The sequence below is a fragment of the Salmo salar genome, chromosome 03 (assembly GCF_965601325.2).
Source record: "Salmo salar chromosome 03, fSalSal1, whole genome shotgun sequence".
NCBI classification, from domain to species: Eukaryota; Metazoa; Chordata; class Actinopteri; order Salmoniformes; family Salmonidae; genus Salmo; species Salmo salar.
In genome coordinates this window covers 16025099-16037605 of record NC_138293.1, presented here as the reverse complement: position 1 = coordinate 16037605, position 12507 = coordinate 16025099, and the positions used below count along the sequence as shown (strand labels likewise).

At 42.4% G+C, this 12507-nt stretch overlaps 1 protein-coding gene across 2 annotated transcripts in view; it reads right to left on the bottom strand.

Annotated features, from left to right (window-relative positions):
- The window catches only part of LOC106599001 (microtubule-associated serine/threonine-protein kinase 3), an 80715-nt gene that overhangs the window by 27590 nt on the left and 40618 nt on the right, over positions 1–12507 (bottom strand). For both annotated transcript variants that reach the window (XM_014190039.3, XM_014190038.3), the window contains 3 exons: positions 5954–6111; positions 2448–2523; positions 730–939 (listed from right to left, as the gene is read on the bottom strand). In XM_014190039.3, the coding sequence (XP_014045514.3) occupies positions 730–939; positions 2448–2523; positions 5954–6111 (444 nt within the window). The remainder of the gene's footprint in view (positions 1–729; positions 940–2447; positions 2524–5953; positions 6112–12507) is intronic.

The following is a 12507-nucleotide window of genomic DNA, read 5'->3' as shown; positions in this document are numbered from 1 at the left end:
ACTTTTGTACCTGTTTCTTCCAGCATCTTCACAAGGTCCTTTGCTGTTGTTCTGGGATTGATTTGCACTTTTCGCACCAAAGTATGTTCATCTCTAGGAGACAGAACGCGTCTCCTTCCTGAGCGGTATGACGGCTGCGTGGTCCCATGGTGTTTATACTTGCGTACTATTGTTTGTACAGACGAACGTGGTACCTTCAGGTGTTTGGAAATTGCTCCCAAGGATGAACCAGACTTGTGGAGGTTTAACATTTTTTTCTGAGGTCTTGGCTGATTTCTTTGGATTTTCCCATGATGTCAAGCAAAGACGCACCGAGTTTGAAGGTAGGCCTTGAAATACATCCACAGGTACACCTCAAATTGACTCAAATTATGTCAATTAGCCTATCAGAAGCCTCTAAAGCCATGACATACATTTCTGGAATTTTCCAAGCTGTTTAAAGGCACATTCAACTTAGTGTATGTAAACTTCTGACCCACTGGAATTGTGATACAGTGAATTATAAGTGAAATAATCTCTCTGTAAACAATTGCTGGAAAAATGACTTGTGTCATGCACAAAGTAGATGTCCTAACCGACTTGCCAAAACTATAGTTTGTTAACAATAAATTTGTGGAGTGGTTGAAAAACGAGTTTTAATGTCTCCAACCTAAGTGTATGTAAACTTCCGACTTCAACTGTATATTGCATTATACTTTAGCTTAGTCATCCCAAAAACATTCAGCCTACCTCATGCAGTAGCTTCTCCAGGTTCTCCTGTAGCTCTATGAAGTAGCGTGAGGTGACCAGGCCCATCTGGGACTTGTCTAGGCAGTCTCTGGCCAGCTCCACTAGCTGGTGCTGGATGAAGCCCAGCACGCCGTCGGCCAGGGGCAGGTTGCTGTCTGGGGAGCAGTCGGCGAGGATGTCCAGCAGACGGCCCTCCATCTGGGCTGTGGCCTGGAAAATCACATTACATTTAATGATAAACTTTATCTAAAGTGCATTTCACAAATACAGTGAATTCGGAAAGTATTCAGAACCCTTCCCCTTTTCCACATTTTGTTACGTTACAGCCTTGGGTGAAATTAGATTTTTTTCTGTCCCGTCGATGTGGATAGGGGGGTGCTCCCTCTGCTGTTTCCTGAAGTCCGCGATCATCTCCTTTGTTTTGTTGACGTTGAGTGAGAGGTTGTTTTCCTGACACCACACTCTGAGGGCCCTCACCTCCTCCCTGTAGGCTGTCTCGTCGTTGTTGGTAATCAAGCCTACCACTGCAGTGTCGTCTGAAAACTTGATGATTGAGTTGGAGGCGTGCATGGCCACGCAGTTGTGGGTGAACAGGGAGTGCAGAAGAGGGCTGAGAACGCACACTTGTGGGGCCCCTGTGTTGAGGATCAGCGGGTGGAGATGTTGTTACCTACCCTCACCACCTGGGGGGCAGCCCGTCAGAAAGTCCAGGACCCAGTTGCACAGGGAGGGGTCGAGACCCAGGGTCTCGAGCTTAATGACGAGTTTGGAGTGTACTATGGTGTTAAATGCTGAGCAGTAAATCGATGAACAGCATTCTTACATAGGTATTCCTTTTGTCCAGATGGGTTAGGGCAGTGTGCAATGTGATTACGTTGTCTGTGGACCTATTTGGGTGGTAAGCAAATTGGACTGGGTCTAAGGTGTCAGGTAGGGTGGAGGTGATATGATCCTTGACTAGTCTCTCAAAGCACTTCATGATGACAGAAGTGAGTGCTACAGGGCGATAGTCGTTTAGCTCAGTTACCTTAGCTTTCTCGGTGGTGGCAGCATCATGCTGTGGGGATATTTATGAGCGGCAGGGCCTGGGAGACTAGTCAGGATCAACGTAAACGATTAACGGAGCAAAGTACGAAGAGATCCTTGATGAAAATATGCTCCAGAGTGCTCAGGACAGAGTGCTCCAACTGGGGCGAAGGTTCACCTTCCAACAGGACAATGACCCTAAGCACAAAGCCAAGACAAAACAGGGGTGGTTACTGGACAAGTCCCTGAATGTCCTTGAGTGGCGCAGCCAGAGCACAGACTTGAACCCGATCAAACGTCTCTGGAGAGACCTGCCAAGCTTGCAGCGTCATACCCAAAAAGAGTCGAGGCTGTAATCGCTGCCAAAGGTGCTTCAACAAAGTACTGAGTAAAGGGTCTGAATACTTATGTAAATAGTTTATTTCCTTTTATTAATTTTTTTATTTATTTCAAAACATTTCTAAAAACCTGTTTTTGCTTTGTCATTATGGAGTAGTGTGTGTAGATTGATGAGGGAAAAAAACAATTGAATCCATTTCAGAATAAGGCTGTAACGTAAGAAAATGTAGAGAAGCAGATCAAAGTGAAATATAAAAGTAAACAAGACGAACGTATTTAGATCAGACGTGTACATGATGAATCTATTGATGTGCTAGGAAAAGCAGTGTGGCGAGTCAGGAAATAACACCTACCTTGGGAAAGCGCTCTTTGTAAACGTGATTCATCATTACAATCTCATTATCAAAGGTGCCACATGTCCGACCAGGGCTAGAAGAAGAGAAGACAATCACAGTCCAGTTCTTCATTAGAGTACGAATAATCTTAGCGTTAGAACTTTCAAACAGAGTAGAAATTCAAAAGTAAGCACAAAAAAACATATCAAATGCAACTTATGGCGAAGTTTAGTTCAACAGTTATGTAGTCATGACCACACTTGTTGTCTTCAGTTGGGTTTGATTACATGGGTGCCCAGGAGTGTAGGGCTCACCCTTAATAAATCAGGGCAGTCTCATCAGGATCCCCTTAATCGTTAAAAGGTGCAATATGCAGAAATCCCTCCGTCATTTCCTGGTTGCTAACATTCTAAAAGTTCATGTAACAAAACAAGCAGTCATTGTTTAGAGAATCATTGTACCATCTAAACCGCTGTGAAATATATTTTCCATGACCCAAAATATTGCATTTTCAGCAGTTTGAAGCTGGTGTACAAAACCAAAAGTGAAAGACACAAAAACTAAACTTAACGGGAAGCATAGAAATAGCACACATAGAACAGACCTACCGCTTCTTATACTTGCTTTCAATGACAATGACAGATCTATAACTCAAATCTCTATGTGCATTTGGACGGGTCGCCCAATAAGATATATACTGCAGCTTTAAAAAATATCAACATTTGTCCAGACAGTTATTTCTAGGTCACGCCAAAGAACACCTGTGTAATATAACCCTTTGCCTTGTTTGAAATGAATCTGAACGGCATTAAAAAAAATATTCATTTTGTTACGTAATGTATTAAAATAATAAGGATAAAGATTTGACCATCATAATCTCCCTTTGGCCTTTCTCTCTGGGCATTTCGGACTTCAAAACAATTGTTGAAAGAGGAGCCGGAAAACTGCAGGATACACGTTTTGCTTTTTCCTATTTTAAACTAAGTTAGCAAACTTGCCCACCACAATTGCAACCTCAAACAGCTGGCCAAGTCCTGGTATTCAAACTGCAACAAACAGAGTTTAAGAATAACATTTGGTGTCAACAAAATATACAGTTGAAGTCGGAAGTTTACATACACTTAGGTTGGAGTCATTAAAACTCGTTTTTCAACCATGACACAAATGTATTGTTAACAAACTATAGTTTTGGCAAGTCGGTTAGGACATCTACTTTGTGCATGACACAAGTCATTTTTCCAACAATTGTTTACAGACAGATTATTTCACTGTATCACAATTCCAGTGGGTCAGAAGTTTATACACTAAGTTGACTGTGCCTTTAAACAGCTTGGAAAATTCCAGAATATTATGTCATGACTTTAGAAGCTTCTGATAGGCTAATTGACATCATTTGAGTCAATTGGAGGTGTACCTGTGAATGTATTTCAAGGCCTACCTTCAAACTCAGTGCCTCTTTGATTGACATCATGGGAAAATCCAAAGAAATCAGCCAAGAACCTCAGAAAAACATGGTAAACCTCCACAAGTCTGGTTCATCCTTGGGAGCAATTTCCAAACCCCTGAAGGTACCACATTCATCTGTACAAACAATAGTACGCAAGTATAAACACCATGGGACCACGCAGCCGTCATACCGCTCAAGAAGGAGACGCGTTCTGTCTCCTAGAGATTAACGTACTTTGGTGCAAAAAGTGCAAATCAATCCCAGAACAACAGCAAAGGACCTTGTGAAGATGCTGGAGGAAACAGGTACAAAAGTATCTATATCCACAGTAAATCGAGTCATATATCGACATAACCTGAAAGGCCGCTCAGCAAGGAAGAAGCCACTGCTCCAAAACCTCCATAAAAAACCCAGAATATGGTTTGCAACTGCACATGGGGACAAAGATTGTACTTTTTGGAGAAATGTCCTCTGATCTGATGAAACAAAAATTGAACTGTTTGGCCATAATGACCATCGTTATGTTTGGAGGAAAAAGGGGGATGCTTGCAAGCCGAAGAACAACATCCCAACCGTGAAGCACGGCAGTGGCAGCATCATGTTGTGGGGGTGCTTTGCTGCAGGAGGGACTGGTGCACTTTACAAAATAGATGGCATCATGCAGGAGGAAAATTATGTGGATATATTGAAGCAACATCTCAAGACATCAGTCAGGATGTTAAAGCTTGGTCGCAAATGGGTATTCCAAATGGACAATGACCCCAAGCATACTTCCAAAGTTGTGGCACAATGGCTTAAGGACAACAAAGTCAAGGTATTGGAGTGGCTATCACAAGGCCCTGACCTCAATCCTATAGAAAATGTGTGGGCAGAACTGAAAAAGTGCGTGCGAGCAAGGAAGCCTACAAACCTGACTCAGTTACACCAGCTCTGTCAGGAGGAATGGGCCAAAATTCACCCAACTTATTGTTGGAAGTTTGTGGAAGGCTACCCAAAACATTTGACCCAAGTTAAACAATTTAAAGGTAATCCTACCAAATACTAATTGAGTGTATGTAAACTTCTGACCCACTGGGAATGTGATGAAAGAAATAAAAGCTGAAATAAATCAATTCTCTCTACTATTATTCTGACATTTCACATTATTCAAATAAAGTGGTGATCCTAACTGACCTAAGACAGGGAATTTTTACTAGGATTAAATGTCAGGAAATGTGAAAAACTGAGTTTAAATCTATTTGGCTAAGGTGTATGTAAACTTCTGACTTCAGCTGTATATTTACAAATGCAACAGCGGGCTCCGTTGTATGTACATTTGTTGTCATATTATCGTGTTTGTGAGAAACTGGTTGCTCTCAGCACTGTCTAGTTAAAATGCTACATCTAATGGCCACAAAACTTTGGTGCCAACATGGAGGCCTGTTGACTAAAATCTGCCCTATATATATATCTATATCTATATATCTGTGTCACTAGCAAGCACGGGCCAGTCTTAGCAGCTCGGTGCTGGCTGGTTCACGCAGTACACGTCACAGGAAATCTGACCACATCAAAGCACAGCAGAACTCAGACACTCCTAACGCCTGTACAACAGCCTCTTTCTAACCACCACGAGAACCAGATGGGTCAGAGACACGTCTGTCTTTTAATGAGGGGGTGACTAACTGACTAGGAGACACCGTGATGTAAGAACATAAACACTATTATGCAAACAGAGCCTGGATGAAGTCAACAATCTTGGTATTGTAAAGTCGATGGAAAAGCCTTCACCTCTATGCACAGATAAGAATCCACACAAATGTTTGTCAAAGGAAGTACTGTGATTGACATAAAGCCACTAAGTAAGAAGTTACTGTACTTCATAAAAAAGTAGTCAAAGCAATTTCAGCAAAGTACATTTTCCCAATGAAAATACGTCTTGTCCGAACATTAGGAAAAATGTGTTGACCTCATTCCGAAATAGGACTGCTTGATATGTGATTACCTTCGAGGTGTGAAAACATCCTATAAATGTTTTATTTTGGGGTGAACTGTCCCTTTTAAGGGTGTTGGTGATCTGATTGGTGAGTGTGTCTACCTGAGACTGCGGGAGCGGAGCCTCACGGGGGGTGAGGGCTGCCCCTCCTCGTCCGCTACACTCTCTGTGCTCCGGAAGTGTTTAAACAGGAAATGAAGCTCATCTGCCGTGGGCTGGAAGGGCAGCTGGTGCAAGAGCTCCTGGGAGGAGGAGGAGGACTGGGGGAGGAAAAGAGAGAGAGAGAGAAGAGAGAGGGAGAAAGGATCGGTAGGGAGAGAGAGGAGGGGCAGGGAGACAGAGTGAGGGGGGATAGCGAGAGAGAGAGAGAGAGAGAGAGAGAGAGAGAGAGATTGAGAGATCAGTATGTGTTCCAACATATTACATGGCCTCTGAGGCCTTGATACATCAACAAGCCAGAGCTTGGTAAATACACTACCATTAGAAAGTTCGGGGTCACTTACAAATGTCCTTGTTTTGAAAGAAAAATAAATAAAAGAATTGTGCATTATAATAACATAAGATTTATCAGAAATACAGTGTAGACATTGTTAATGTTGTAAATGACTATTGTAGCTGGAAATGGCAGATTATTTATGGAATGACTACATAGGCATACAGAGGCCCATTATCAGCAACCATCACTCCTGTGTTCCAATGGTACGTTGTGTTAGCTAATCCAAGTTTATCATTTGAAAAGGATAATTGATCATTAGAAAACCCTTTTGCAATTATGTTAGCACAGCTGAAAACTGTTGTGCTAATTAAAGAAGCAATAAAACTGGCCTTCTTTAGACTTGTTGATTATCTGGAGCATCAGCATTTGTGGGTTTGATTACAGGCTCAAAATGGCCAGGAAACAAAGACCTTTCCTCTGAAACTCGTCAGTCTATTCTTGTTCTGAGAAATGAAGGCTATTCCATGCGAGAAATTGCCAAGAAACTGAAGATCTCGTACAACGCTGTGTACTGCTCCCTTCACAGAACAGCGCAAACTGGCTCTAACCAGAATAGAAAGAGGAGTGGGAGGCGCCGGTGCACAACTGAGCAAGAGGACAAGTACATTAATGTGTCTAGTTTGAGAAACAGACGCCTCACAAGTCCTCAACTGGCAGCTTCATTAAATAGTACCCACAAAACACCAGTCTCAACGTCAACAGTAAAGAGGCGACTCCGGGATGCTGACCTTCTAGGCAGAGTTGCAAAGAAAAAGCCATATCTCAGACTGACCAATAAAAATAAAAGATTAAGATGGGCAAAAGAACACAGACACTGGACAGAGGAAGATTGGAAAAAAGTGTTATGGACAGACGAATCTAAGTTTGAGGAGTTCGGATCACAAAGAAGAACATTTGTGAGATACAGAAAAAATGAAAAGATGCTGGAGGATTGCTTGACGCCATCTGTCAAGCATGGTGGAGGCAATGTGATGGTCTGGGGTGCTTTGGTGGTGGCAAATTGGGAGATTTGTACAGGGTAAAAGGGATCTTGAAGAAGGAAGTCTATCACTCCATTTTGTAACGCAATGCCATAGCCTGTGGACGGTGCTTAATTGGAGCCAATTTCCCTCTACAACAGGACAATGACCCAAAGCACAGCTCCAAACTATTCAATAACTATTTAGGGAAGAAGCAGTCAGCTTGTATTCTGTCTATAATAGTGGCCAGCACAGTCACCGGATCTCAACCCTATTGAGCTGTTGTGGGAGCAGCTTGACCGTCAAGTCAATCCAACTTGTGGGAGGTGCTTCAGGAAGCATGGGGTGAAATCTCTTCAGATTACCTCAACAAATTGACAACTAGAACGCCAAAGGTCTGCAAGGCTATAATTGCTGCAAATGGAGGATTCTTTGACGAAAGCAAAATTTGAAGGACACAATTATTATTTCAATTAAAAATCATTATTTATAACCTCGTCAACGTCTTGACTATATTTCTTATTCATTTTGCAACTAATTTCATGCATGTTTTTATGGAAAACAAGGACATTTCTAAGTGACCCCAAACTTTTGAACGGTAGTGTATGTGCATGATGCAATCAAAGACACACCCTTCGTAAACTCAATATCTATGTTCATTTTAAAAGTGCTGACAAAACAAACTGTGTTGCATAGACTTCAGGTTAGCTCAGGTCTGAAAATAAAGGAGATTATGGCTGAAAAGATTTCCCTTAGGAAATGTAGACCATCACACTGCTTTACTATGTATTATACTGTGAGACAAACGCTAATGCTTAGTAGATAAACTGTCTTTGATGTTTCTACAGAGTGAACTATATTTCTCAGTTAAATTGGATTTTGTGGGAATGTGCAATAAGGGCACAACATCCTACATCCAGTTGGGTCTAAAAAAGGATTCTGTGAGCTTTCAGTGTGTCACCAGAACCTGTATTTCTATCCACGACAGACCAAGGCGCTGTTGGCTGTGTGTATTTTTCATTTCAAACCAAATGCATGACACGCAGACAGAGTGGAAATTATGAGCTCAAAATTATAAGCTCGTGTTTCACAGGAGGCGAGGATCCGAGGCTCATCTGACCGGAGGAACGCTCCCGAGGAGGAAACCGTAGAGGCACCCGTACCTAGTGCTACATAAAGAGGTTACTGACACTGGGCACTGAATGGGGTATTGTGTGGGAGGGACTGACCTCACTGCCATGCATTTAGCCGTAGAAAATCACGGTCCAGACATAGGGCCCTGGTTAGAACGGGCCCTGGTTAGGTCGGGCCCTGATTAGAATGGGCCTTGTTTGGATGCCCTGGGTTTGACTTCCTGTATACTGTGCAGTACGAGGAAAGGTGCAATGTCATCGAGTACTTTTCTCTGGCTGGTGATGTACAGTTTTTCCACAAGTCTAGGGTTAATTATTAACCTGGGTTTCCCTACATTTCCTGGGCTTCCAACACCCAAACTTTCCATTCAAACCAATAGGTGACTAATTATCTTGGGCTGGGGAAAATAATTATAGCTAGGAAAAAGGGCCCGCAACACTGAAATGGTGCTGGGAGAAACACAAGCAGTGCAAAGGCACCAGCCAATGCCCTGACACTTTGTAAAAAGATCAGAGATTATTTCACTTCAAATTAGGTCATTAATGGCTTTTAATCATGAGGGTAAATTAATAAATCATTGTGCAAAACGTTTAAAAACAGTGTAGTCATCTTCCGAAGTTCCTGTCTTAAGTCAGCTCTACCATAACTCCCTCAAGCCAAAACACTGATGAAAAGCTTAAAATGGATGAGGAGGGCTTGCGAGGTGTTTCATCAGTATTACTGTTCTCCCATGAGGTGACTCATGTTCCCTGCTCTTTGACTCGGTCACACAGCTGGCTTACATAATTCACAGACATGCTGAAAGGAAACCACGGACACTCAACCTTTTCTAGGGGACACAGCCAGTGGACAATATAGAGATGAACATAAACCCATCCTTTGGTGAATCATAAATGGCCATGTGAAGGCCAGGAGACTTAAATCCAGGAACAAGGACAAGCAACACGCACAGAATATCCCAAACGAGCGCCCAAAAAGACAGAATATCCCAAACGAGCGCCCAAAAAGACAGAATATCCCAAACGAGCACCCAAACGAGCGCCCAGAATAACCCAAATGAGCGTCCTGTGTTCCAACGGCACGTTGTGTTAGCTAATCCAAGTTTATAATTTTAAAAGGCTAACACAACGTGCCATCGGAACACAGGAGTGATGGTTGCTGATAATGGGCCTCTGTACGCCTATGTAGATATTTCATAAAAAAATCTGTTGTTTCCAGCTGCAAGAACAGCTCAAATACTCAAAAGAGAAACGACAGTCCATCATTACTTTAAGACAGGTATTCCAAAATTGGGGTACACACAATGTCGTCGGGGGTACGTCAAATACACATTTTCTTTCTTCACATTTTCAGTGAGTTTTTTTCCCCCTCGCCTGAGTAGCCTCATTTCACTGCCAAAAATACAATTAAACCATCCAGTGTTCAGCGAAATAACAACAACGTCAAATACAAGTATCCTAGTCAAATAATTAAACATCCAATCACATTAACGGTTACTCTCTCGCGGGAATTCCACTAACGGTCCGTATGTAGCCAAACGTAGCTGCAGCTCATGTTGGTATCTGTACTGATGGCACAAAAGCCATAACAGGGAGACATAGTGGAGTGGTAACGCGCGTGCAAGCAGTTGCTCCCGACGCCACTTGGGTACACTGCAGCATCCACCGAGAGGCTCTTGCTGCCAAGGGAATGCCTGACAGCTTGAAAGACGTTTCGGACACTACAGTGAAAATGGTTAACTTTGTTAAAGCAAGGCCCCTGAACTCTCGTGTATTTTCTGCACTATGCAATGATATGGGTAGCGACCATGTAACACTTTTACAACATACAGAAGTGCGCTGGTTATCAAGGGGCAAAGTACTGACACATTTTTTTACATGTAGAGACGAGCTTAAAGTTCTTTACTGACCATCATTTCCACTTGTCTAACCGCTTGACCGATAACGAGTTTCTCACACGACTGGCCTATCCGAGTGATGTTTTTCCTCGCCTGAATGATCTGAATATTGGGATTACAGTGACTCTCCGCAACTATATTCAATGTGCGGGACAAAATTGAAGCTATGAATAAGAAGTTGGAGCTCTTCTCTGTCTGCATTAACAAGGACAACACACGGGTCTTTCCATCATTGTATGACTTTGTGTGCAAATGAACTCAAGCTTACGGACAATGTCAAATGTGATACAGCGAAGCACCTGAGTGAGTTGGGTGCACAATTACGCAGGTACTTTCCCAAACCGGATGACCCAAACAACTGGATTCGTTATCCCTTTCATGCCCTGCCTCCAGTCCACTTACAGATATCTGAACAAGAGAGCCTCATCGAAATTGCAACATGCGGTTCTGTGAAAATGTCATTTAAATCAGAAGCCACTGCCAGATTTCTGGATTGGACTACGCTCAGAGTATCCTGCCTTGGAAAATCACGCTGTTAAGACACTGATGGCCATTGCAACCACGTACCTATGCGAGAGTGGATTCTCGGCCCTCACTAGCATGAAAACTAAATAGAGGCACAGACTGTGTGTGGAAAATGATTTAAGACTGAGACTCTCTCCAAAACAACACAACATTGCAGAGTTATGTGCATCCTTTCAAGCAGACCCTTCTCATTAACCTGTGGTGAGTTATTCACAATTTTCAATGAACAAATAAGGTTTTATATGTAAGATGGTTAGATAAATATCAAAATGATTGATTATTATTATTATTATTTGTGCACTGGTCCTATAAGAGCTCTTTGTCACTTCCAACAAGCCAGGTTGTGACTAAAACTCACACTCATTCTTATGTTTAATAAAATGTATCGTATAGTGTGTGTGGCAGGCTTACAATGATGGCAAAAAAACATTTGAGAGTGCGCTGACCCTCGTGCTAGAGGGGGTACGCAGCTGGAGGTTGAATATTTGAAGGGGTACGGGACTATAAAAAGTTTGGGAACCACTGCTTTAAGACTCGAAGGTTTGTCAATACGGAACATTTCAAGAACTTTGAAAGTTTCTTCAAGTGCAGTCGCAAAAAACATCAAGCTCCATGATGAAAATGGCTCTCATCCGCCACAGGAAAGGAAGATCCAGAGTTACGTCTGCTGCAGAGGATAAGTTCATTAGAGATACCAGCCTCAAAAAAATAAATAATAATAATTTGGCATTTAACTGCACACCAAATAGATGCTTCACAGAGTTCAAGCAACAGACACATCCAAACATCAATTGTTCAGAGGAGACTGCGTAAATCATAAGGTAGGCCACTTGATTTGAACAGAGTGGACAGGCTAACATGCATACCGTTGGGGATGGACAAAAGGGTGTGTTCATAACAATTCAACTGTTCAACCTTGTTAACCAGCAAATAAATCCAAGTTTAGCTGGTTACTAGTGCGTGAGAGATTGTTTATGAGACCTAGTTGTGTTAATTTTCTATAATGCCTGCTACAAGATGTTGGTCATGATTAGTGAACGTTCATTATGCATGGATCTGTTAAAAAGCCATCACTAGCCGGCCTCCACCCAGTACCCTGCCCGGAACTTAGTCACGGTCACTAGCCGGCTACCACCCGGTTACTCAACCCTGCATCTTAGAGGCTGCTGCCCTATGTACATAGACATGGAACAGCGGAGGCTCCTCAGAGGAGGAAGGGGAGGACCATCCTCCTTATGGAATTTAATAAAAATAGTGAATCATGAAAAGTTATCCTTTTAGATAAAACTATACTAAATATATTCACGTCACCAAATAATTGATTAAAACACACTGTTTTGCAATGAAGGTCTAAAGTTACCTCAACAGCACTCTGTGGGGTAGCACCATGTAGCCAGAGGAGAGCTAAACTCAGCAAAAAAAAGAAACGTCCTCTCACTGTCAACTGCGTTTATTTTCAGCAAACTTAACATGTGTAAATATTTGTATGAACAGAACAAGATTCAACAACTGAGGCATAAACTGAACAAGTTCCACAAACATGTGACTAACAGAAATGGAATAATGTGTCCCTGAACAAAGGGGGGGGGTCAAAATCAAAAGTAACAGTCAGTATGTCGTGTGGCCACCAGCTGCATTAAGTACT